The sequence below is a fragment of the Petaurus breviceps genome, unplaced genomic scaffold, assembly GCF_028583685.1.
Source record: "Petaurus breviceps papuanus isolate PSGF00001 unplaced genomic scaffold, PetGlider_PUasm1.0 115, whole genome shotgun sequence".
Taxonomy (NCBI): Eukaryota; Metazoa; Chordata; class Mammalia; order Diprotodontia; family Petauridae; genus Petaurus; species Petaurus breviceps.
Window position 1 is genome coordinate 10,131,048 of NW_027185612.1, and position 27,339 is coordinate 10,158,386.

The 27,339-nt window shown below is 36.4% G+C and overlaps 1 protein-coding gene across 2 annotated transcripts in view; it reads left to right on the forward strand.

Moving 5' to 3' along the window:
- Positions 1–27,339, forward strand: part of DNAJB6 (DnaJ heat shock protein family (Hsp40) member B6) — a 127,131-nt gene that overhangs the window by 15,039 nt on the left and 84,753 nt on the right. For both annotated transcript variants that reach the window (XM_069084567.1, XM_069084562.1), the window contains exons 2-3: positions 19,477–19,567; positions 21,913–22,022. In XM_069084567.1, the coding sequence (XP_068940668.1) occupies positions 19,503–19,567; positions 21,913–22,022 (175 nt within the window). In that variant the 5' untranslated portion in view covers positions 19,477–19,502. The remainder of the gene's footprint in view (positions 1–19,476; positions 19,568–21,912; positions 22,023–27,339) is intronic.

Genomic DNA, 27,339 nt, shown 5'->3' on the forward strand with positions numbered 1-27,339 from the left:
ATATTTTCCCCTGAAACATGATACTCAGTTTTGCTGGGTAGGTGATTCTTGGTTTTAATCCCAGCTCCTTTGACCTCTGGAATATCACATTCCAAGCCCTTCGAGCTGCCAGATCCTGGGTTATCCTGATTGTGTTTCCACGATATTAAAACTGTTTCTTCCTGGCTGCTTGTAATATTCTCTCCTTAATCTGGGAATTCTGGAACCTGGCTATAATATTCCTATTCCTAGGAGTTTTCTTTTTGGGATCTTTTTCAGGAGGTGATCAGTGGATTCTTTCAACCTCTATTTTGCCCTCTGGTTCTAAAACATCAGGGCAGTTTTCTTTGAGAACTTCCTGGAGGATGATTTCTAGGTTCTTACTTTGATCATGGCTTTCAGGTAGTCCAATAATTTTTAAATTCTCTCTCCTGGATCTATTTTCCAGGTCAGTGGTTTTTCCCATGAGATATTTCACATTGCCTTCTATTCTTTCATTTGTTTGGATCTGTTGAACAGCATCTTGATTTTTCATAAAGTCATTAGCTTCCATTTGCTCCAGACTAATTCTGAAGCCATGATTCTCCTCATTGAGCTTTTGAGATTCTTTTTCCATCTGGCAAATTCGGCTTTTTAAGGCATTCTTCTCCTCATTGCCTTATTGAGCCTCTTTTGCCATTTGAGTTAGTCTGGTTTTTAAGGTGTGATTTTCCTCAGTCAAATTGTTGACTCTCATTTTGTAATTTTCTTGCACCGTTCTCATTTCTCTTCCCAATTTTTTCCTCCGCTTCTCTTATCTGCTTCTTAAGGTTACTGAAATAGAAGAGCTGGTCTCAAAATCAGAAAGACATGAGTTTAAGTCCCACCTTTGATCCATACTGGCTATAATGCTGAAAAAAACATTTAACCTCTCAGTGTCCAAGGAAACTAAGATTGCAGAACTTTTGCTGATCTGCATGGGTGCAGGCAGATTTCTACACTAACAAAATTTGTTTGTCAAAATTGTTTTACACTTTGATTTCTTGATGGAAGATTACTGCATGACTGTCAGCAGTTATTATTTTTAATTGAAATTGTGATTGAACAAAGGGATCACTACTTTAGATAGAAAAGGCAAATAGGTTTGCACAGTGGATAGAGTGCTGGGCCTGTAGTCAGGAAGACTTCTTTAGTTCAGACCTGCCCTCAAACATGAACTCTGTGACCCTGGGCAAGTCATTAACCATGTTTGCCTGAATTTCCTCATCTGTAAAATAAGCTGCAGAAGGAAATGGCAAACCACTCCCAGTATCCTTACCAAGAAAACCCCAAATGGGGCCAGGAAGAGTCAGACCTGACTGAAAGGACTCAACCACAGAGGTGCCATTTAAAGAAAACATAATTAGGGACACTAAACTGGCTATCTAGAAGTAACTTTATTATGCTTATTAATGGTATTTTGAGTACAAAATGTGGTGTGGTATTTAATGTTTCCTAAGAATTTTATTAATTATTGGCAGTTGTTTTGACATTATTGAATCCCACAAAGCCTAGGTTATTGCTATTCAGCTGAGGGTATTGAAAACTTTTTTAAGTGTAATTTATTTTTAATGGATTTAGGTGCCTTGAATTCATGTCACTATGATAGAAGTAGCTTTGACCCAAATGGTTGACCTCAGTCATGTTATTTGGAATACCAAACCTTCGTTTGCTTTGGATTATTAAAGAGAAGTACCACCAGTCAGATTCTACAGTGACTGCAATTCATTGAATAGAGAATCTGATTCTTACTGGCTTGCTGAAATTAAATATGAAAATGGTACTAGTAAGAGATGGAGTGGGGTAGGGGTGGCCAGGTAGCAAAGTGAGTAAGAGCAGTGGCTCCAGTGTCGGGATGACCTGGAGATCGAATCCCGGGCTCAGATACTCAGCACCAAACCCAGAAATAACTGGCTGTGTAACCTTGAGCAAGTTACTTAACCCCGATTGCTTTAAAAAAAAAAAAAAAAGATGGAGTGTGAAACGCTTTAACACTTCATCGCAATCCACAATTTGTAGAATCTTCATCTTTATTTGAAACTTTATAACTAGCACTTATAATGCCTAAGTATAGAACCATCTCTGGAACTGTAATTTAGAGTAAATACTTCCCTCCTTGAATCTCTCAGGTTATGTATTCACTAAAAAAATCATCCTATAACACATTACAGTTTGTATACATCTTACCTTTCTGCTAGATTGTGAACTGAAGGCAGAGATTATGTTACAGTATTTCACCTTTGTATCTTGTGCTTTGTATATTATACCAAAAATATTTTAATACCTGCTATGTATGAGACCTCTAAACTATGAAATCCTTTCATATTTCATAGTTCTGTTTCTCCATGGTTAAATATTTGGAGGAGACTTGCATCTTTATCTAAGAGTGCAGTAGCTTTTAAGAAGAGAGGAAGCAAAATTAGCTCTGTATGTTGAAAATACTGATAGCCTTAGGGTAAAATTGAGCTATGACCTACTACTTAATTATATGACTAGAGTACTTCAAGTTTACTGTCTTTAAGACTTTGTTTCTTAACGTGTAAGGTAGAACTCTTCATTTTAAGATTGAACTTGTTATATTGTTTTTGAAGACTTATACTTAATATTTATTTTTTAAAATGATATTTTTTCCCCTAGTTCCATGTAAAGACAATTTTTAACATTAATTAAAAAAATATTGAGTTCTACCTTTTAAGGAAAAATTAGCCTAACTTGCATGGGGCAAGGGCTTAAGGTATTGTTCCTACCCTAGAAGGTTCTTTTAACTTTTCTCTTCCTTTTCATGTATAACTCCTTATCAAGTTCTCTGTGGTATTTTACCTACTTGCCCTTGTTAAAATTACTGCTGCCAACAGCCTGATAAAAGGCACTGAGCTCTTCCCTTTCAGTTCACCGTATGTATAGCTATAAAAGTCTTTGTTTCTTATAGAGCTCAGATTTTTTTTAAAAAAAAAAATCCTTTGTGGCTCCCTATTAACTTACTGAATAAACTCCAAACTCCTTTGCCTGACTTTCAGGGTACTTCACTATCTGGTGTCCTTTCCAGCTTTATGTTATTGGGGAGCATACTACATTTTCACACTTCTCTGGCTTTACATTGTTCTGTCCCCAGAATGCCCTCCTTTTCTCTTTTTATCCACTCACTTTTAAAAGCCCAACTTACTGCCACTTTCTCCAAGGAACCTTAATGTGTTTCTGATATATCGGTGTGCTTTGCTTTGATTCTCTGTAACATATTTCCATAATATGTAATGATTGTTTCTGTATTTTGCCTCTTTTACTAGTTTATGAGGAGAGGAAATATCTTTGAATATCTTCAGTTCCCTAGCCCATTCCCCATGTACAGTAAATAATTAAAAGTTATTGGTTACTTTTCTTTTAGGATGTCATAAATATTTATGTAAGAGGCGATATTATGGTATCTTGTTTTGCTCACACAAAAGTTATTGGAAGATAAATCAATAACTGGGGAAACTCACTTATCTTACTAAGATCTTACCAAGAGGCCTTCCTGGAACAATGACAGTGGCCAGAGGGAACTAGAAAGGTGGGGGTGTGGCAAACCTCAGACCTTAGAGGTTACACCCCAGTCACATGATATACTCTCTACTATGCCATATTGAGGGAATGTAGGGAAATAAAGTGAGGAATTTGACTTAACCCTAAGTCTGTCAGGAAGGACAGAACTGTTTAGCCTCACTCTTGCTTCTGCATCAGTTCCCAATGAGCACCACACCCCACTTCCTTGGTAGAAGCATAATAAACGCCTCTTTCTACACACTGTTTCTGCCTTCTTTCAGTGAAAAGGGGTTTGCAGTTTTAAGGGCTATATCATGTGACTCTTCATAAGGGCCTCCAGGGAAGCAAAAGCAGTAGACCTCAGAAGCTCATCCCAGGCTAACTCCCTGACTCTGTGGGGAAGTTGGCACAACTGTTTTTACATGCTGGAGATAAAAAGAACAGAGGAGTGGATTCTGTTTTCAAGGATCATGTTCTATTTTATGGTGGGGAGAGACAATCAGTACACATAAAATGTATCAGCATATACACAGAGTAGATATGTGGAGTCGACAACAATAGTGACTGGGGGGTTAGATGAGGGAAGACTCCTTGTAGAAGATGACATGTTCTGAGAAGAGGAATGGAGTTCATTCCAGTCATGGAAGGATGATAGAAGGAATACTGAGTGTTAAGAATATCATGAAGGTCATTTTGGCTAGATGCAAGAATTCATGAAGGGGAGTGATGTGTTGGAAGTAAACTCAAAAAGGTTGTTTGGATCCAGGTTGAGAAGGGCTTAGAATTCTAAGAAGATGAATTTGTATTTGATTTTAGAGGTGATAGTAACATGGTCATATCTGACTGTACTTTGGGAATATCATTTTGGTAGCTTTGTGGGGTATGCGTTTGGGAAGAGATTTGAGTCTGGGACATTTATTAGGAGAATATTGCAGCAGTTTACACAAGAGGTAGGAAGGACCTAAACTAGATTGATGCCCTATGAGTGGATAGAAGGCCATGTATTCAAAAGTTGTTATGGATGTAGACTTGGCAAATGGCAATAGTATGGCTGTGTGGAGTGAGGGTGCATGAGAAATCAAGGATAACTCTAGATGACTGGAAGATTGGTGGCACTTGGTAGCAATTGACAAGTTCAGCGTAGGAGTAAGGTTTTTGTGGGTAAAAGACAAGAAATTGTGTTGTGGATATACTAAATTTGAATGGAGACAATTACATCTATAAGAACTAATCAGGTCAGTAAGTGAGGGTATTATGAGAAGAGAACAGGATCTAGCAATAGTGCCATGCTGTATACCCACAATCAGGCAGCTGGATAGTGATGGTTTCATAGCAGAGGATTTTGAGATATGTAGGACTAAGAAGAGGTAGTGTCCTGAACACTTAGAGAAAAGAAAGTGTGTAGAAGGGTTGTCGACTATGAAATCTTGCAAAGAGGTCATGATACTACTAAGTATTGAGAAAAGACTCAGTTCATTTTAGTTAAGTAAATATTCAACTCTCTGAAAGACACTGTTCTGTGCTGGGGATACATATTTTTTTTAAAAAAGAAAGACAAGTCTTGCCCTCAAGGAGCTTATTAACTGGTGATGACTACACACAAAAAAAGGAAGCTGGAAGAAGGGAGCACCTGGAGATACCTGGTGTGGGGACTTGTGCTGCAGATGGTGAGTGGAGTGAGCTGAAAGGGCAATTTCTGCCCTCTATTAAGAAAAACTTGGAGGGTTTTTGTGTTCCACCCTCTATTAAGAGGGAAGAAGAGACTGAGGAAGGTGGTGTCCAAAGCTTGAGTTACCAACATGGTGAGGAGATAAGAAGTGATAAGTTTATCCTGGGAAGGGCATCTTGTTCCTTAGAATTGAAACTCAGCAGAGCTGCAGGTAGAGAGTGAGATTTGACAATTGGTAACTTTGGTCCAATGAGTTTTGGTTGTTAAATTGCTGAGGGGTTTGGGGGAAGTAGAGTGAGACAGTGTAAATAGTTTTTTTCTAAGCATGTGGTTGTGGAAAGAAGGAAAATATAGGATTATAATGTGAAGGTCCTATGAAGGTTTTTAATATGTAAGCATTACAGAGATCTAGATATTTTTTCCAAAGGTAGCAAAGAGTGAGTCCTTAGGGAGAAATTGAGATCAGAGATAAAATATGATTGGGGGACAGTCTCTTAGAGGAGATGAAGGATACAAGTAGAGGGATTGACTTTGTCAAGGAGAAAGACTCTTCTCTTCAATGGGAAAGAATAGTGGAAGGTCTCTGGTTTTGAAAATGTAAACCAGGGAATAAAAGGGAGCTCTTGGAGAATGGCCTCTTTTCTTAGTAAAGTTATAAGGCCAGATCAGAGAGAGGGGTCCTGAGAACCCACTTAAGTCTACTCTTGGCAATTTGAATGATATCACTTGATCAACAGAGTTTAATTTGAATGAGGAAAAGTATCTAGCATTTGATTATTACTCCTTGTGTGTTAAATTGCACACACACATTAATTAAACTCAGTTGTCTGTAAGGTATTATGTATGTTGGGTATACAAAGGTAACAGTTCTTACCTTCAAAAAAGTTACTATATGGGAGGGGATATATATGTGTATAAATCTCTGGGAATAATAAAAAATTTATAAGAAAATTTAAGGAGAGGGAACTTTAGGGGAAATGTTGGGAATGTTAGGAAAGGTTAGGAAGGTAGCAGCACCTGAACTAGGTCTTCAAGGGATTGAATGTACAGATGAGGAAGTACATTACAACCTTGGGGGCCAAATGTGAATCTAAGGAGATAGAAAACTAGAATGTCTGATTTGTGAAACATTTAGTAGTCCAATCTGGCAGAAATTGGATTGTGTGAAGAACAAGAAACAAGAAACATTTATCCAATGCCTTTTGTGCTAGGTCCTAGGGACACAAATCCAAAAATGAACCATCCTTATCTTCAGAGAACTTGATTTTTTTTTTTTTTTTGCAGTGGAAAGCCTACAGTTCACAATTGAGTAAATACAAGATATGTGAAATAAAAGCAGTGATTAAAGTAGGATTTACAACTGTCGGATTTGGGAAGTGTGTGTGTGTGTGTGTGTGTGTGTGTGTGTGTGTGTTGGGGGGGTGGCATTAAAGTTGCACTTTAAGGGAGCAGGAGGTGAGTGTCTTAAGTTACTGAGACAGACTTTTTTAAGGCATCTGGAAGTCGCTAATGGTCCCATATCTTCAGTAATACCTTTTGGGGACTGGGGCTTTGGTAGGGATATATGTACATAGAAAGCTTTGACAGACCACAGGATTGTGAATGGAGCAGATTAAATGTCAAATAGAGGAGTTGGAATTATGGCCCAAAGGTTAAAGGTATTGGGGAACCTTTGAAGTGTAGGGATCATTACTTGAGCAGAGAGATTTGTAATATTTGAAGCTAGAGTTTAGATTAGTCATATTTGGTATGAGTGAAAGAAGGGAATAGATTTTTAAAAAATTAGTATTTTCCCCCCCAATTTCATGTAAACACAATTTTTAACATTCTCTTTTCAAATTTTGAGTTTCAAATTCTCTTCTTCCCCTTCCCCTCATTGAGAAGGCATACAATTTGATATGGGTTATATACATGTGTAGACATACAAAACATTTTCATGTAAGTCATGCTTTGAAAGAATACACAGATTAAAAAAAAAACAACAAGAAAAAAAAGAGCTTTTTAAAGAAGTATCTTCAATCTGCATTCAGGCCCCACCAGTTCTTTCTGGAGATAGACAGCACCTTTCATCATAAGTCCTTCAGAACTGTCTTGGATCGTTGCATTGCTGAGAGTATCAACTAAGTTATTCACAGTCCATCATCATATAATATTGCTGTTGATGTGTACAATGTTCTTTGCATTAGTTTAAGTCTTTCCAGGTTTGAGAAGGGGGTGAATTGAAATAGAATTGACAGTTGGTATCTGATTGCAGAATGGAGTGGTGGTAGTGGAGAGAAGAAAAGTGGAATATGACTGCTTGGTTTTGAACCTGGGAGAGTAGAAGAATTCTGGTACCCTTGACAGGAATAGAGAAGTTAAAACAAAAAAATTCTTTTGTTTTAAACATGCTGAGTTTGAGATTCCTATGGGATATAAAAGTGAAGATATCCAGAGGTAGTTGAGCTACTGGTCTGGAGCTCAGAAAAGAATTAGGAAGGGCCTTAAAATATCTTTGTTAGCAGTAGATTATATTCCAAGGCTGGAAAAGTAGGTTTGAGCAGATTATGGAGTACTTTAAATGACAGTGTAAGGAGTCTCAGTTTAGAGGATTTATTGGTGTGGGCTTGTTATTAGGACAGTGCTTGGCATATAGTAGGCACTTAATGAATGTTTCCATGTAGAGTAATATTTAGGCTTTAATTTAAAAATTTTTTTTGGAAGACGTCAGTATGTATGTAAATTTTGAGACTTTAAGTACAAAACTCTTCTGCTGAGCATTTTTAAAAACTTCCTATATTACTCTCCTTTAAACTTTGTTGTAGTCAAGCTTGCTTCTGTCTCTTAGAATTCCTTCAGAGTTCAGGTCAAGGAGCACCTTTTACATTATTCACTAATCAACAATAAATTAAAAACAATACCTGTCGATTTCTTTTAACCAAGGTTTTAAAAATCTTTTTGATTTTGATACCAGTGACTGCTCTAAAGGTGTTTCTGAGTTTTGTGTTTACTTTTATGTGTTTCTGTTAGGCAAAGGCTGTTTAATTTTGTTGTTTTTTTGTTTTGTCTCTTCGCCTAGCACAGTGCTTAATGCTAGTTGAATTGAATGAGATCTTTCTTGATGCCAGCACCTCCCCCTTTTTGTATGTATTTTTAACTCAAGTGTGCATAGGTTCCTCATAAAGTGTAATAAGCTTCTTGAGGAAAATGTCTCACTTTTGTATTTGTACCCCAGGTGCCCTCTGTACCTCATAGTGCCTGGCACATAGTATGCACTCAAGTGCTTGCTTGAGCATAGATTTTAGAGCTGGGAGGGACTCTACAGGTGAGGGAATTGAGAAGGGAATTAAGAGACTGTTGGTGACTTTGAGAGTAGTTTTGGTTAATTGAGGTTGGAGGCTATATTTTAGAATGTTTATAAGACCTTGAAGAGAGGAAGTGGAGGTTTTGATTGTAGTTTCTCAAGGGATGGTACAACCAAGTTAGAGTTTTGTAAATATACAGGAGATGTGGGTATGTTTGTAGGCCTCAGTGGATTGGGAAAATGGAAGATAGGGTATCAGAGGGACAATCTCCTGGAGAAGACAAAAGGATTGGATCAAGGATGTGTGTAGAGGGGTTTGCCTTAGCTAGGAGAAAGGGCTCTTCCTCCTTATTAGAGATGAGGTTTGAAGAGGAGATACTGGAGAAAGACTTCTGAGTGGTGTGAGATGTGGAGGGAAGAGGGAGATATCCTGGTCAAGTGTCTGATTTTTTTTCCAGGGAGTTTCATTCAGCTGAGAAGGGTTGGTTGAGGGGGTGATGTGGGAGAATTGAGGAAGGATGGCATAGTTTGGAATGGACTATGGTGAATGGGAGAGAAAATTAATTAAGGAGGTGTGAAAAAAATTTGCCTTGGCTGTTTTGAAGGCCCCTGTTGAGATTATGCAACATTTATTTTAGACCCAGTGATTTTCCTAAGCAGCAAGATGGGAGCAAAGGCAAACCATATTTGTTCTGAAAGGAAAGGAGGTAATTAGATGACTATTAACATAGTTTCAGTAATGAAAAATTCCTATCAGACTAATATTACTTCATTTCATGACTGAATTGCTAGATTAAAAGTAAGAGAAACATCATGATAGTAATTTAGAAACTTTTCCCCCTGCAACAGCACACTTGACAAAAATCTCATGAGAGGCAGTGTAGTAGAGTTTTGGTTGGTGCTAGAATTGGGGCAGAGGAAGATCCATATTCAAATATCAGTTCTTGACAAATATTTTAGCAGTCTGACTATCCACAAGTCACTTAATCTCTTTGAGTCTCAGTCTTCTCATCTGTAAAATGAGGATAACAGCACTTTCATCTCTACATAGTTTCTACAAAGTACATGGCAACCTTTAGGTGAAGTTTAAGTAAATCATTTGTTATAAACTGTGTGACTAAAGTGAAGAGATGGACTGGATGATTGAGTTAAGGGGATTTAGAATTAGGTGAATTATTTGATCTAGAATATTGATTAATGAATAGATTAGTTAGATAAGAGAACTCTAGTGGCATGTCCCAGGTTTCTTGCCTTGCTCCTTTTTGTTCCCAGCTTTTATCAGTCACATGAAGATATAGATTAGGGCTTATCACAGAATTTCAGAGTTGGAAGGACTCCCAGAGGCCTTTTTAGTTTAGCCCACACCTGAAAAAAAATCCCTTCCCCATAGGTCCTACAAGTGTTCATCCAGTCTTTGCTTGAAGATCTCCATTATAGAGGAATTTACTAGAGTTATACGTGATAAGCTGAGAAAAATATCTTGTATGTTGAATAACATCAGGATCTCAAAATGCTAGACTATTTATAACAAATGTTTTAAAATTTTAATAATGATTTAACAAAAGTAAATAAACTTTCCAAACTAAATAGCCAAAGACTTTGATTTCATTGACCCATAGAGAAGTCCCAAGTTATATGGGAATTCCCTCTACCAAAGTAGATCAGATTGTGACAGAACTATTAAGTAGTCATGAGTGGAATTCGAACCCAGGCCTTTTTAAGCTCAAAGGCCAGTGTGACAACTCATTGTTTCAGTGAACATAGAAAATAAGGAATTCAGTCTTAAGTAACCCATAGTGTTTAAATAATGTAGAACAAAATGAAGTAGCAAACAGCAAATAAAATAATTTTGTTCTTGGTTCAAATGAGTTGATTTGTAGAGCTCACCAAATGCTTCTTGTAGTAGCTGCTGCTATTGTTGGTGTTGGTATTCCTCTTTCCAGTTCTGTTGTCAGTCAGCAGACTTTTATTAAGTGCTTACTGTAGGTCAGGCAGTGTTATTAAGCATGAGAATAAAAATACAAACAAAAAGAAAGACTTCCTGACTTGAAGCAGCAGACATTTTAATAGGAAAAGTGACACATTAAAAAGCTGAAAGGAGAGAGAGTACTCTGTAAAGGGGCATGTTGAAGAAGTCTATAGGAGAGTGCAGCTTGAAATGAAGAGATGGCTGCCCTGGGCCCTCTCCTTAAATGGAGGTTCTGAAAAGTGCCCTCCAATTGCCAAGCCTTAGGTGCAGAGGGTGTTTCTGAGATGCAACTTGCAGGACTACACTGATATCTTAAGGTAAAGATGTTTCTGGGACATGATGGAGAATGCCAGGGGAGGACAACCTTCTGGGAAATGCCTGTGTGCCCTCCTTAAATGGAGGGTTTTATTTTATTTTTTCTCAAAACAAATAAATCTTAACAGAGTTGAAAGGGACCTCAGTTTAGGAGTTTTTAACCTCTTTTGTATGTCACAGACCTTTTTGGCAGTATCTGGTAAAACCTTTGGATTGCTTCTTGGAATAATGTGATTTTTTTTTTTTTTTTTTGCCTTTTGGAGGGCAATTAGGGTTAAGTAACTTGCCCAAGGTTACACGGCTAGTTTTTTTGTGTGGGTGTTAAAAGTGTCTGAGGCCGAAACCAAACTTGGGTCCTCCTGACTCAGGTGCCAGCGCTTTATTCACTGCGCCACCTAGCCGCCCTGGAATATATATATATATATATTAAAGCAGTAGGGGTTAAGTAACTTGCCCAAGGTTACACAGCCAGTTATTTCTGGGTGTGGTGCTGAGTATCTGAGCCCGGATTTGATCCAGGTCATCCCGACACTGGACTCGGTGCTCTTACTCGCTGAGCCACCTGGCCGCCCCTACGGAATATATATTTTTTAAATGAATAAAATATTATAGGAATTACAAAGGAAAACAGTTATCAAAACCAAAATAGTCTTTAAAAATGCTCACAAATCTCAGGTAAAGAACCCTTGAATTCTAGTCTGACTCCATACCTGAAAAGAATATGTATTTTAGCATATCTGACCCTAGTTTGTGCCTAGCTCTCTTGCTCTTTCCTCAAAAGTGATATAAGACATAAGATATGGTTCTCTTCCCTCAAGGAACTTAGTCTAATTGGGGACATAAATACTGATCCAAATAAGACAATAAAAAATAAATGCCACACTATAGAATTGATGCTAATCTGTTCTAAACAATATAATAATAAAGGTGTATATTGGTATATTTGGAATCAGTATAGAAATATAGGATAGGCCCTATAAAACTCTTCTGACCTAGTGGTGGGACTGCTTATCACAGGGAAAAAAGATCTATCTGTACAAAAATATGTGTCAGGATTATTGACTATGGCAAGAAACTGGAAACAATCAAATGCATCCAACAATTAGGAAATAGTACATGAGTGTAATGCAATCTTGTACCATAAGAAAAGACAAAAGAAACATGGGGAGATTTATATAAAAGTAATGCTACAGAATGAACAAAGAACTAAAAGCAATATGCATTTTAAGCAACAGCTGTAAGAAACAAAATATACACAAAATTAAGGGGACACACAGCATTTAGAAAAAATTAATAAACATAAGTTTATGGTTTCATGAGAAATCATTTAAAAATTTGTTCTAATTTCTTTGAACATTCATGCCTGTTGATGGATCTTAAATTTATAATAAGAATGTTTTTATTATATTACAGATTAAGTACTGTCACGGGTTTAGAGAAAGTGGAATCAATATAACCAAGAAGTACTTCCCTTTATTCCAGTTTATCACTTCCTTTGACTTAAATCATCTTCGTGGTCCAAGGATATCCACTAAGATAACATTTAGTATTCCATTTCATTAGTATAGTGCTTATTACTGTTATAAATCATTTTAGTTCTCACAGCCTTTAAAAAATTTTTTTAAAAAGCCTTTTTGTACTTTTGAAGAACTTCATTGTTGCATTATTTAAAAAGTGCCTGCTAGGATACTTGATATTTCTTGTAGGAGTTGTCTTGCTCTCAAGTATTTGAGCAGAGGCTGATTAGGAATTTTTATGTCAGCCAAATTTTGAAAATGGCAACCTTTGCTTTCTCTAAACTATAGTAGAGAATGACTTTTGGATTTTTACAAAAATATACCAGCCATAAGGCCATTCCCAGACTGATTTACTACTTCATACCCCCTAGTTATACTATTGCATTTAAACTACTATATTGTAGAATTAGAAAGATATTTTTCTTGAGAAATTACCACACTGAGATACTGGTACTGATTTTAAAAAATGTACATATATGTATATATGTGTATACAAGCATTCCTAATTTGGAAAATCTGAGTGTTTTGTAATTTATATAAACAATGCTGACTTTTGAGGGGGTGACAAATTACATTTTTTTTCTTAGCATTTTGATTTAAGCCAAATGCAAGGAATTGTTAAAATGGTTGGCACAAGTATTTTGTGAGAAATTCTTCTCTTTACTTCCCCAAATGTCTAGATAATTATTTTGGTACATAATATTTATTAAAGTGGGGATAGCTTCTACTTGAGGTCTGAAAAAAGGCACTTGCTTAATTTACATATACTTGGTTAATTTACATATAAATCTCAACTGTGTATGAATCTGAAATCTTTTATAGGAGAGATCATGATGATTATAGATTAGACAGTCCCCTTATTTTACAAATGAAAAAACTGAGACCCAGAGTTGGCATTTGTGCTAAAGTGGCAGATTCAGCCTTCTTCCTAACAGCAACAAAGACAGCATAAAAAAGCAATTTGATGTCTGGGTAGAAATAAGACTGAATTTAAACTTGTAATGTTTGAGCAAATAATAGGGTGTTTTTGTTATTGTTTACAGAGATTGATCACATAAAACTGTCTATAAGAGAATCAGTGAGTATTTTTTGAATGCCTTCTGTTTGTACAACATTGGTTCTGTGACTGGAATCAGCTGAGCTGAAGCAATTTTTGCCTTAGGTTGGGGCATTAGTGAGAAAAAATATTGTTAAATAGCTAACATTTTCAATAGGCTTTAATATTTACAAAGTGCTTGACATATGCTATTTCATTTGATCTTTCACAGCAACTTTTTGAGGTTGATGTTCCATAACCCCATTTTTTGAATGAGGAAACGGAGTTCAAGAAAGACAAAGCCATTTGCCCAGGGTCTCATAGCTATTAAGTATATGGGGCAACATTTGGACTCAGATCTTCCAGAATCTTGTGCCACCTAACTGCATCTAGAAAGCAGAGAAGTTCCTGCATAATTAAAGATCTCTCAACTACAGTTTTAATCACCAATTTGAAATTTTTTAAAAACTCCTTTAAAAAGTACATTTCCTGAAAAAACAACAGGTTTTGATAATATAAATGACACATGTATCATTGACAGTTTTGCAGTGTAGTAACCATGTTTTTAATATTCCACTGTGAACAAGTAGACTAAGTTACAAACCTTTGACGTTTTTAAAAAACTGGTTTTGAATTCTGTTTTTAAGATCTGATTTCTTAGGTCTGGCCATGCTCATGAATTAATTATAAGTAATTTAACCATTAACTGTAAGTAACTTTTGGTAACTAGGTAGAATCATAGAAAATTATTGTTGGAGAGAACTGAGTCCACTGTCTAGTCTACGATATTCCAATCTCCTCAATTTACACATTACATACAGAATTATAAGTGGCTTCAGAAGTTACATGGTTCCCCTTTTACCTAAACTGGAATCTGCTTGTTTTATAGTTATATTTTTTCTGCATAGAAATTGGCCAATCATGTTCTCTTGTATTTCTGGAATTAATTTAAAAAAAATACCAAGAGTATATATGTCCTTACTACAGATCTTAGTAGATTTTTCTCATGATTTTAACCTATAAAATGTTTTGGTATTTTTCTATCATCAAACTTGTTATTCCAGTTTAGGAAGAGAATCTCCAATTCAGTATACAATATGTTGTAAATGTGTCTAATCCCAAACACGGGGCACACAAAGATTCTGCCTACCTTTTTTTAAAATTGCAGGTAGAAATGAACAATTAAGACATAAAATTTTGAAATGGTTCATAATAATCACACAAATCACTGTCCAAGAATAAGGGCCACCTTTAACGATGTCAGAGTTAAAACATGCCTCAAAACATTTCTCTGATCCCATCGGATAAACCCCTGTCAACAGAAGAAATGACCTATTTTTGATGAATATATTCTGGCTCTCTGTGTTTCCTTCCCTTTTAAGTTCTTGCAGACTTGTAAAAAAAAAATTATTGTAGAGTTTTTGCCAAGACTTTATCAGTATCTTTGGCCTATAATTTAAAGAATTTGCCTTTTCCCCTCCTATTTAATTTTTCAGAAATCACTGAAGGTGGTTCAGGGGAGCAATAATAAGGCTGTAAAAGTAGGTTGAAGCCATATTGTGAAGGGCTTTTAAATACCACAAAATTATTTGCCACCACAAAAAGAGCTGCTATAAATATTTTTGTACATACAGCTCCTCCTCCCACTTCTATGATCTCTTTGGGATACAACCTTAGAAGTGTTATTGCTGGGTCAAAAGGTATGTACTTATTTATAGCCATTTGGGCATAGTTCCAGATTGATCTCCAGAATGGTTGGATCAGTTCACAACTCCACCAGCAATGCATTAGTGTTCCAATTTGTCCACATCCTCTCTAGCATTTGTCATTTTCCTATTTTGTCATCTTAGCCAATTTGGCTGGTGAGATGTGGTACCTCAGAGTTGTTTTGATTCACATTTCTCTAATCTATAGTGATTGAGCATTTTTCATATGCTTATAGATATCTTTAATTTCATCTTCTGAGACCTGCCTGTTGATATTTGACCATTTATTAATTGGGGAGTAGTTTGCATTCTTTTTTTTTTTTTAACTTTTTTTTAGGGGGGGAGGGTAGGGCAATTGGGGTTAAGTGACTTGCCCAATGTCATGGCTAATTTTTTGTGTGGTATTGAGGGCTTGCTTATACTATAAAAATGGGAGTGGAAGTAGAACAGAGGAAGGTGAATGGGGAGAGAAGCAATAAGACTTCATTCTTTATTTGCAACTTATTCTCTGGGAGACTGAAAAGGAGTACTGAAAGTACTGCTGATAGGAATAGAAAATTCATAAGGAAAAACATGTTTTGGAAGAAGGGCAATGCATTGGGATTTGTTTGGACGTGTGTGAAGTTTGAGGTTCTGGTGGGGCATTCAGGTAGAGATGTAGGCAGGAGTAAGTGTGGAACTCTTTGAAGAGAGGTCTGGACTGGAGATTCTGAAGTCCACTCATCAGGTATTAGTTGATGCCAAGAACACGAATGAAATTGCCAAGGGAAAGAATCAGTCTATAAGCATTTATTGCTTAATGTGCTGAGTGCTGCTGGGTGACATCAGAACCTTGGAGAGCACCATTGTAAGGTGTAGAGGGATCCCAGGGGAGCAGGAAGAATGTGGTACCCTCAGGAGTTAAGGAGAGAGGGCCTAGAAAGATGATGTGATCAGATGTATCATTCTTCCTTCAGAGAAGGTCAAAGAAAAAAAGCATCCTCTGAGCTAGAAGGGACTGTGTAGTCCAACTGCCTTCATTTTACAGATCAAGAAGCAGGCCCAGGGACTTTGCAAAGGCACCTGGGATGGGGTTTTTGCCCATATTCTCTTAATTTAAGAGGCATCTGATTAATATAGTTTCCGAATTAGGGTCTTTGGACTTGGTGATTAGGCCATGATCACCTTTATGAGATTGTTTTCAGTAGAGTAGATGAAAGTCTGATCTTCCATGGAGATAAGAATAGAAGGGCGAAACAGACCTTGCTGTTAAAGTGTGCCACCATGTGTGCCCACTCTCCTTTGCTCCTCTGTTCTCCCCTCGCCCCCCTTCCCCAATTTGGGCATCCTGAGTATCCTTTTTGCATTTTTTTTTTTTTTGGAAGGGGGAAGGTAGGGCATTTGGAATTAAGTGACTTGCCCAAGGTCACATGGCTAGTTTTTTTTGTGACTATGTTAAGTGTCTGAGGTCATATTTGAACTCAGGTCCTCCTGACTCCAGGGCCAGCACTCTATTCACTGCACCACCTAGCTGCCCCATCCTGAGTATCAGTGTAGGTAAGTGAGGAGTATAGCGGTAGAGATTGAAGATGCATGAAGGAGGGGAGATAATTTCTACAGTGAGGACCTGGAGGTATATATAGAATGGTTATTGACTGAAGGGGGCCAGAAAAAATCTTAGACTTAGCAAGGGAGATGCAAATAGTACCTCTTGTTCTTAATAATAATATTTACCATGTGTGCTTTACAAGTCAACTCATACAGTGATGTGATGTCAAATAGAAATAGAAATGAGGACCACTAAACCTTACATAGGAGAACTACATGCTAATTTTATGTTCTGATGTATTATATTTTTGTTGTTTTGTTGAAAATTTCCCAGTTAAATTTTAATTTAATTCTCTTGGCCTACCTCATGTTAACACCCGATCCTAATAAAAACCATTAAAAAATTTTTTTTTGTGTTTGTGAGAGACTGGTATTACCTTGATTTTGTATTTGGCTGAACACTTTTGAGATCTATTTGACATTGTTTTCATGAGATAACTAGATGTATTTTTTTTCCATATCCAAAATTTCAATTCAGAGGAAACAATATAAGTAAAATCATAGACATAAAAAAGCAAACGTGACTAATTTTGGCATTCATTTTAGGTGAGATCAGTATAGCATGGAATTTTGGGTTCAAGAATGGATATGATTTCACATTTACTTTTGAGGTCATAAGTCTTGATTTAAACATTTCCAAAAAAGGGTAAACCAGATGCTTTTATATAAAAATTCTTAGATGATAGATCAAGACTTAGTACCTGGTTTGGGAATGAGCCTGGGAGAATTTCACTTACTTGGATGAGCCATTTTGAGTAATACAAAAGATCAGATAGTTTTGGAAGTTTCTTGGATTTTACTTCATTGTAGAGTTACCTAGGTTGGATGAAATTTAAGGAAGTTAAGGTAAAGTATAAATCCATAGAAGTGACAAATTAGCTACAGTAATTTTAGGCAACAGGAAAATTCTTGTGGAAAAATTTTTTAAAACATTGATAAGCAGTGATGCATTCGTAGCTACTGCTATCATCTTTTAACCTTTTTTGCTGCCTCAATTTCCTTTGAGCACCTTAATGCAGCAGTTAATTGGTAGAATTGTAGACTGTTCTTAATTTCCCCTCATGACCAGAGAAAGCAGTCCTACAGACCAGAGGCATAGCAGCAGTTAGTTTTTAGATTTGTTTGGTGCTACCTCTGGCTAGCCATAGCAGACTTAATATGCTTAGCCTACGTGCTTGGGTAAGGGTATTTTTTAAAAGAAAATCAGTTTTGAGTATCTGTCTGGATTGAGAAAAACAAGAATCCTAGAAACCAAGAAAAGTTAAAACCTTAGGGCCATTTTTTCCCATTCCACTTCCTTCAGAAGACCTTTACTGTTCTCTTTCAAAAGCAACTTTTCAGACCTTGAATGACATTAACATTTTCTGTTTATAGGATCATAGATTTACAGTTGGAAGGGGGGAAGTATATTTGGGGTAAGAATTGAGGGCTCTTAACATGAGTCACTCCATCTCTCATACCATTTACTCTCTCTCTGGCCTTTGCATTGGCTGATCTCCATGGTTGAAATGCATTTCATCTTCACTGCTTCCTTTTAGAATCTCTAGTTGTTTTGTTCAAATAGCACCCTCTATATGAAGGGCTCTCTGAATTTGTCACCTCTCCCCACCCCCCCAAAATTTGTGAATATATCTTTTCCCAAAATGACCTTGTATTTATTTTATATAGTTTGGGTACATAATTATATAAATGCTACCTCCCCCATTATAATGAAAGCTCCTGTAGGGCAGGGGACTGTTTTTCTCTCTTGTCTTTGTATCCCCAGTGCTTAGCTTAATGCTTGGCATGCTTCCACTCAGCTGCGAGAGTGTGGGTCTGACCATGTCATCCCCTTGGTCAGCTCCCAACAATGGTTTCCAGTTATAGCTAGGATAAAATATAAAATCCTCTTGTTGGTTTTTTTTTTCTTTTTGGAGGGCAGTTGGGGTTAAGTGACTTGCCCAAGGTCACACTCCTGGTTTTGTGTGTGTGTGTGTGTGTGTGTGTGTGTGTGTGTGTTTGAACTCAAGTCCTCCTGACTCCAGGGCCAGCGTTCTATTCACTGTGCCACCTAGCCGCCCCTTTTGGGGCATTTTTAATTCTCTTCTACAATATCTAGGATTCAGCCATGCTGGCCTAGTTGCTGTTCTTTACATATACCATTTCTTGACCCTGCCTTTGCATTGGCTCCCCTCCATACTTGGGGCGGTTCCCCTTCACCTCCTACCTTCTTCCCTGACCCACCCCTCTCTAAAACTCAGTTCAAATCTCACCTTCGGAAGACCTTTTTCTTAACCCTTCTCCAACCCCCACTACCCAGTTATCTTCCACTCCTATTGCATGTGTAGTTTATGTGTACATAGTTGTTTGTATATTGTGTCTCCTGTTCTAATGTATAATTTCCTCTAGAGCAGGGAACATGTTTTTGATCTTTTTTAATATACCCCACCACTTAACACAGTTCTTGGCTAGGTACTTAGTAAATTCTTGATTGATTCCTGAATCCTACCTATATCTGCAAGATTCTGTATCTGGGAGGACTCATTGAACAGTTGATTTAGAGTATATGTCAGTTTGTGATTATGTTTGGGGATGTGCGGGTTTCCCTAAATTATATATAAGTATAATTCCCTAAATTATTATTAGCTTAGTTCAGGGTCTAAAACATTGTAGCAAACAGAAAGAATGTGAATCTTTGAAATTTGCTTCCTTTGACATTGTGCCTTACCATAAGGCCTTAAAGTTAATAGATAGCAGTATAGGTTATTAAATAACATAAGCAGTCTCTCTATCCTCAAAATGGAAATGGGCCAGTAGACATTGTGTTGAAGTGACTCTTTAACTTGCCAATTCAGAAATTATGATGATCCTGTCATTTACAGAAGATTTTTAATTTCAGGACTTGTTCCAACAAACTATTAAAACATGGTGGATTACTATGAAGTTCTAGGTGTGCAGAGACATGCCTCACCCGAGGATATTAAAAAGGCGTAAGTATTCTTTTTATTACTTTAAAATAAGGTTTCATTAGAATGCCTTTTTAGGTGGATATTTAATCTTGTTTTAAAAGTCTTTTGAGTTATATGGCTTTGCAAAGAGACTCATAGCCCATTGCTATCTATGATTGAAGTAAATTTTTTCTTTAAGTGAGTAGGTTCAGAAAATGTGTCTATATGTTTGGCTTTGTAATATATTGATTACTGATATCTACTTTTAACCTTTGTGACTTGGAATATGACTGGAAGAAGACAAGACCCCAGTTACCTAGAATGAATAAATCTTCTTAATTATTGAGTTTTTTTTTTTAAATAAGTTCCCTATAAGTTTACAGGATACCCTAATAATTGATTATGGACCATCACAATAGTAATGATAGATGAAGAACCTGAAAAAGTGGAGCCTGTATTTCTGCATATATGAGGGATATTAGCTGAAAATAGAGATTTTCATTGGAAATTTAGAACATAAAAGAGGAATTAGATTAAGTTTTTGCCCTAGTATAGTTTGTCTAATGTTGTTTGACAGGGAAATATCAAATTGAATCAAAGGAGACTGTTGGACACAATGGTGTCAGAATAATAATAGACACAAAGTTATAGGACTAATTTCCATCCAAAGAGATTATGAAATAATCATTGCTCTGACAGTTATTCCTACCTGGACATAGCTGGAAAATGGATGGAAGAGAATATATTGTGGAAAAATATTCTGCAGGGAGCTTGAATAATTCTTTGATCTGAGAATGCGCCCACCAGCCCCCAACCCCCCCCTCTCCCCCAAGGAAAAAAAAAGACACGGGCCACCAGCTATTAACTCAAGTGATTGATTAGTTTCAGGGAATCGACTGTAGTTCAGCTGTTAAATAAGTGACCATTGACCACTATAAAAGTAGTGTTGGAGATGTTCTGCAGGAGAAGCAGCAACATAAACCACAGGACAGTTGTCATGTGCACAGTATCATGTTTTTATTGATCAAATCATCAACTGCTCTAATACAATTTGGTGCTTGAGGTCAGAGCTATGGAATTACTATTTTTGGTCAGCATTAAAATATTTTAATTGAAAGTCAATTCATGGTAGCTATAAATAATTGATCTTTGAGCAAAATTAAATGTTCCATCTCTGTAGTTGGTTACATTCTTAATTGGTTGAGGCTTCTTAGAATTTACTAGGATTTATTCTTTAGTGCACTAGCTTTTCTTACCTAAGTGTGGAGTTGATTTAGCTTTTTATATTTAACTTTTAAAAGGATGGTACTTATCAACTAGTATTGCTAGTTGAATTGTGAACAGAGGGGGCAAATCAGAGCAAACTAAATTGTGCCTTAATAAAAAGATAAGTTTTGAATAGATTGTGTAGACTGAAATATCTTTGTTTTAGAGTTAGCAACTTTACTCAGTTTTAGGTAATTTGCTCATTTATTCTCATGTTATTCATTTTGCTCCTGCTGAAGCTATCTTTGAAAAAGCCTACAACTTTAGCCATAGGATTTTGGCACAAGGGGCTGAAGGGTATTGATAGCAGTGCTGGAGGAAGTATTGGATTTAAGTCAGGAGAACTCTGGGTTTGACTTCTACCACTGGCGATTGCTTAGCTCTGCGATCTGTGGACAAGTCACTTGAGTTCTCTTAGCTGCAGTTTCCTCATCCATAAAAGGGAAATAATACCTTCAGTCTACCTTATAGGTTTGTTACAAATTTCAGATGAGAATAATGTATTTGTGTTGGACTAGGTAAAGTATGGCATTTACCTCATGAGCATGGGAAACTAGAACTTAATGGAACAAGAATCACACTGGGTAGTTTTTAGATCTTTTTTCTCCATACTCTACATGAATTTTTGCCTTCTGTGCTACTGTTATGCATTTAATACCTCAAACCTATCTACATTTGCTTTATTTGTAGAATATCTTGGTGGACCAGATTTCTTTAGGCACTAGTGAGCCGTCACTATTTTGATACATTGAGTTGGTACCCTCTACCCTCTTTTTTTAAAAATTTCTAGTGTTTTAAGGGGATGGGACCTCCTGGTATAAAAACTTCCTTTATTGGAAGTGGCAACTCTTTATTTGTGACTTGCCGCATGTTCACAGATCTATTTTGTGAACGCAGATTTTTTTTTTATCCAAGGCCAGCTTACCCATTATATATCATTATATCAGACTGTCTTGAATTTTAGTTTCTGATCCAGTTTTTTTTACTGGTTGAGAGATGACATTAGATTTGAAATTGTAGCAACTATCCTTGAAAGTATATTAAATTGTGATTGAAGGCAAATTGGTTTTACAGTTTCATGTGTAATAAATACTTTGCTCTGTACTTTTTGTTTATTCTAGGTATCGTAAATTGGCACTTAAGTGGCACCCTGATAAAAATCCTGAAAATAAAGAAGAAGCAGAAAGGAGATTCAAACAAGTAGCTGAGGCATATGAGGTGTTATCAGATGGTAAGTACTACAGAGCTGGAATATACATTGACTGGGTAGTGAAGATAATGGTATTCTGATGTAACATCAATCAGTGTATAATAATTTGCCTTTTTTATGTGGATTTTGGCATCAGAAGAAAACATTGATAAAGTTCCAAAAGTTTCTGATTTCAAGCAGACAGGAAATGAAGATCTAGTTTTGGCAATATTCTGGAAAATATGATTTGACAGTAATAGCGAATGGTTGTGACAGCTGGTATTTTTTCCATACATTGTGTGATGATGCTAGACAATTTAAAAACAATGCCCACCATCTCTGGTATTTAAGGAACACAGGCAAAACAAAAATGATATGTACCATTAGAATTACTTTTTTTTTGGCCCAATTTTCGAAAGAAGATTTTATTTGGGCGCTGTTTGTGACAGATACTGACTTAAAATTTAATATTAATATCATTATATTTAAAAAATGGATAATTTTGTAGGGACTATTGCCACCAACTGGGAAATAGCTATAAAGTATTAATAGGGATAGTTATGGAGGGGGAAGGAGGAAATAAGCATTTATATAGCACCTACTACATTCCAGGCATTGTGCCAAATAAACACTTTTAAAACATCTCACTGGATCTTCGCAACAATCCTGAAAAGTAGGGTAGGTGCTGTTATTGCCCCCATTTTACTGTTGAGGAAACTAAGACAGACAATGGCTTTCCCAGGGCTATACAGATAGTTTATGTGAGGCCAGATTTGAACTCAGGCCTTTCTTGGTCCAGGCAAAGTGCTGTGGCCCCTAGCTGCCACGATCATGGACTGTTTTATTACATCCAGTAGATACCTTGTGTGATTTGTGTGATTTTTTTCATAATACATACTTGTAGATCTGATTTATGATGTAGACTTGCAGAGATGGGGAGCCTGCAGCCTGTGGCCCTCTAGGTCTAGGTAAGGCCCTTAGATGGAATCCAAACTTTACAGACCAAGTACCTTTCAGAAAAGCACTGTACTTGATCTAGAAGGCCATCCAGAGGGCCTTGAGGGCACAGGTTTCTAACCCTGAATTGTAGAGTATATATTACAACACTGATTTTTCTTTAGTCAAGTAGCAGTATTTATGACCTTGTTTAAAAAATTTTTTTTTTAAAGCAATTAGGGTTAAGTAACTTGCCAAGGTTACACGGCCAGTTTTTTGTGTGTTGGTGTTAAGTATCTGAGTTCGGAACTGATCCCGGGTATCATTTTTTTTTTACTATGTAAAAGAATAATATTGGAATCTGACTTTTGTTTATGTTGTAACCTTTACTACATCTAATCAGTAAATCTGCTCAGAGTTCATTTAATAACCAGTTTATTTGATTATTCCAAAGAAAAACTGAGTAGAATTATAAATTTTACTTGGAGCTAGAATTAGACAAAATTCTATAAAACTTTTATATTTCATTTTGATATTTAGTAATAATGAACCTTAGAAATTTTTTTCATTTGTACAAAGTGAAGACATCTTAAAGAGAATTTTTAAAAGGTGTTTTCTAATGCCTTGCTGTGGAAGCATAGATTTAGAGAATTCAAAAGTTAAATCACTCATTTCCCCAAATTAGTTGTATAGCTCAATTTTTTCCATACTCAAATCCTCATTGCTCGATTAGAGCTGAGTCCTGTAATTAATTTATTTTTTTACTTAGGTGCTTTCTAGTAATATTACTATTAGATGACACAAATGTAAATAGCTAAGGCATGTTTTGATGAGTTTTAAATTCAGGAAGTAATAAAATATTACTCCAGATCTTTCAATTTACAAGATTAAGTTTTGTTTTTAAAATAGTTTTCAATTACAACTAGTTCTTAGGCATTGAGATTGTTATCATTGAAAGTTAAATCCACTGGCCTGGATCTTTGTGAATGAATGGATGATTGTTGAGCACATAACCAGTGGTTTTACTAAAAGAATAGATGTCGTGTATCTTGGGATATAAAGCAAGTGCAATTGCATATCTTCAAGCTGAGCTTCTAAATGGAAAACTACAGGCTGACAGTCCTACCTACTTGATGTGAAACATTCAGTAACTTCGTGGCTAGTTTCATTCAGAGTGGACAGTTATCCTCTGTATGCAATCAGATTAAAGGTCACAGATTTGATTTACTTAACATGGCATAGGATGTTTTAGCATTCTCATTCTATTTGTTAGTGTTTGTGTGGTCTGAAAGAAGTAGCAGTGGGTATTTATGGTAAAATGGAATAGAGAGGAAGAGCTTCATTCTGTCCTTGACTGGTACCTTAGCTCTGGGACGACTTAATTCTCTTTATGTCCCCAGGCAGACCTCATTTATTTATTTATTTTCATTTTTGTTTGTTTTTATTTTTTTTTTCAAATGCTTTACTAATTTCTGGTTTACATCATTCATTTCCACCAGATTTTGAGTTACAATTTTCCCCCGTTTTTCTCCTATCCACCGCCCCAAAATAGTGGTCCCACAGGATATCCCCACCTCTAATCTGCTCTCTCCCATATCTTCTCCCATACCCCTTTTGACTTTACCAGAAGGGCATGGTGGATCTCTGTGCCCCAATACCTGTATATCTTATTTCCCAATTACATGTAAAATAGTATTAATAATAGTATTTATATATTTTTAAACATTTGATTTTAAAACTTTGAATTCCAGATTCATTCCCTTCCTCCCTTGTCACCTACCCTTACTGGTTCAGTAATATAATAATATAATAAGCAGTTCAGTATAGGTTGTACATATGTAGCTAATGCAAAACATTACCATAGTAGATATATTGTAAAAGACTGACTATATTTCCATCCCTCCCATCCCACCTTCACCTCCCACTTGTTTTATTCTCTTCTTTGATCTTGTCGATTTTCAAAAGTGGGTGCTTACAACTTCCTTCCCCCCACAGGCAAATCTTTTAAGACTATAAATTGCTTCTTGGATGGGAAATGAAATCATAGCTTTTGTACTGCTTCCTTTTCTTCCTTCCCTTATCCCCCAATGAAACAGCTGTGAATTTGTTTTCTTAATATATGAAAAGGTTTAGAAATACAAATGAAATATTTTAAATCCTTAATTTTCATGTTTGAAATGTTAAAGATTTGTAAATTTATCTAGAATATTTGTATCCTTTATTGTAAGCTTCATATGCTGTTAATGCTTACCAAGATAAACATTTCTGCTCCTCACATATGTTGCTCCATCTTTCATTTCTGTTCTGTTACACTGGCTGTCCTTTGTACCTCTGATGCTCTTTCTGCTCACCCCTGCTTTTTAGAGTTCCATATTTCCTTCAAGATTAGCCCGAAGACCAAACATAGTAACATATAGTAAGTGTATCACATAGCCCCTGGCACATAGTAATCACTTAATAAACATTTGTTGGCTGACAGACTAGATGTCTTCTGTATAGAAAAGACACTCCAATCTGATAAATATTGTGTACCAGGTACTTTGCCAAGTGCTGGGATACAATTAATAGAAACTAGGCCCTGCCCTCAAGGAGTTTAGAGTGGGGAGGGCGAAGACAACACACAAAAGGAGACAAGAAAATGTGGGAAGAATAGAATACCAGTGGGGAGAGCCAGTTGGTGGGCCCAGCCTACTCTGGGGCATCTTGTTCAGTGGAGGTAAAACCAGGCACAGCAACAGATGCAAACTTGAATGAGCTGAGAGTTTGAGTGTCTGCCCTCTGTAAAGGAAGGAATTGATAGGAGTTCAGTACTTTGCCCTCCCAATGGGAGATAGGGCTGAGGAGGGAGGTGGATGGTGTCAGTGAGGACTTGAGTTAATCATGTCTTGGTAGTTTTAGAAGTGATGGGCTTATTTTGTGAGGAGCATCTTGTTTTGTGAAGTTGAAACCAGGCAGGGCAGCCAATGAAAAGTGGAGACTACAAGTAGCACAAAGTATTATACACTAAGAGTATGCCAAAATTCACAGTGCAACTTAATGCAATATGGTAGAAAATGTAAAACCAGAGGGGGGTAGGTGGCACAGTGAATAGAGCATCAGCCCTGGAGTCAGGAGGACCTGAGTTAAAATCTGGCCTCAGACATTTAACACTAACTGTGTGACCTTGGGCAAGTCACTTAACCCCAATTGCTCTGCCTTCCCCCCTCCAAAAAAGTGCAAAAAAAAAAAAAAAGTAAAACTCCATGTTTAGGATAGTGATGCAGATATTTGAAGTGGAAAAAATGAGACAGAAAAGAAGAAACATTGGTAGAAAAACTTGAATAGAACATTAATTAAATTTGGTCTTAGTTTCAGTGAGTAAGCCAATTCAGTAGAATTCATTCAATAAATATAATTGCTTTATTAGTTAGAGCACATGTTGTCATTGTTAGGAAGCTTTCTGCACATTTTAATGATCTCACTTGTTTCCCTTTTGTTTGAATTATTCTTCAACTTTGAATTAACCTAAAGTAAAATGATTAAGCTTATTAACTTCTACAGCAAACCACAATTTTTTATATTTTTATAAAATTTCTAATATGAAATACACTGTTCCTTTGCTGCAGGTCTTTTTGTTAGGTTACGTTTCTTTAAAAACATTTTTTTTTAAGATATGAAAGCTTACCGCACAAATCCTCCCAACCCCTAAAATACAAAGTATATCCCCCTAAAATGTTTATTGAGACAAGGAGGGATGGCACAGAGCTTGTAGACTATTAGGCCAAAATGACCCTCCTTGACCACCACTTATATTATAAATATATATAATGATAAAAATTTAAATTCCTGAGGGCAGCAAGGATCTCTTTGCCTTTGTATTTGTAACCCTAGTTTAATACTGTGTTGACACAAAGTAAGGTCTTAGTACTTTTTCATTCTTTTGATGTATTGACCAGTGTTTTGTTGCTTTTCATTTTTTGATTTTTATTTAAAGCCTCAGATCTCAAACTTAAAATTTTTTTTTGCTCAAGCCACGATGGGGAGAATTGGCAACTGCTTAAGCATGTTGCAAGTGTAAGTTACATATAATGGGATGGGAAGTATGTATAACTTCTGAGAGCCACTGATTCTGTGTGTTGTAGTCATTTTGTATCATGTTTTCTTCTTTTTTTTGCCTTTTGGAGGGCAATTGGGGTTAAGTAACTTACTTTTTTTGTGTGGGTGTTGTGTCTGAGGCGAATTCGGGTGCTCCCAACTCTGCCTGTTTATTTTATGTTTCATTTCTTGCTTTTTATTCATCCGGGTAAAGTTGATGGGAATGCTGTAGTACATATGAGGAACAGACTTTCCTTTGTATCATTTAACCTCGGTGTATAGTCATAATAATAGAACAATATTATATATATATATATATATATATATATATATATATATATATATATAT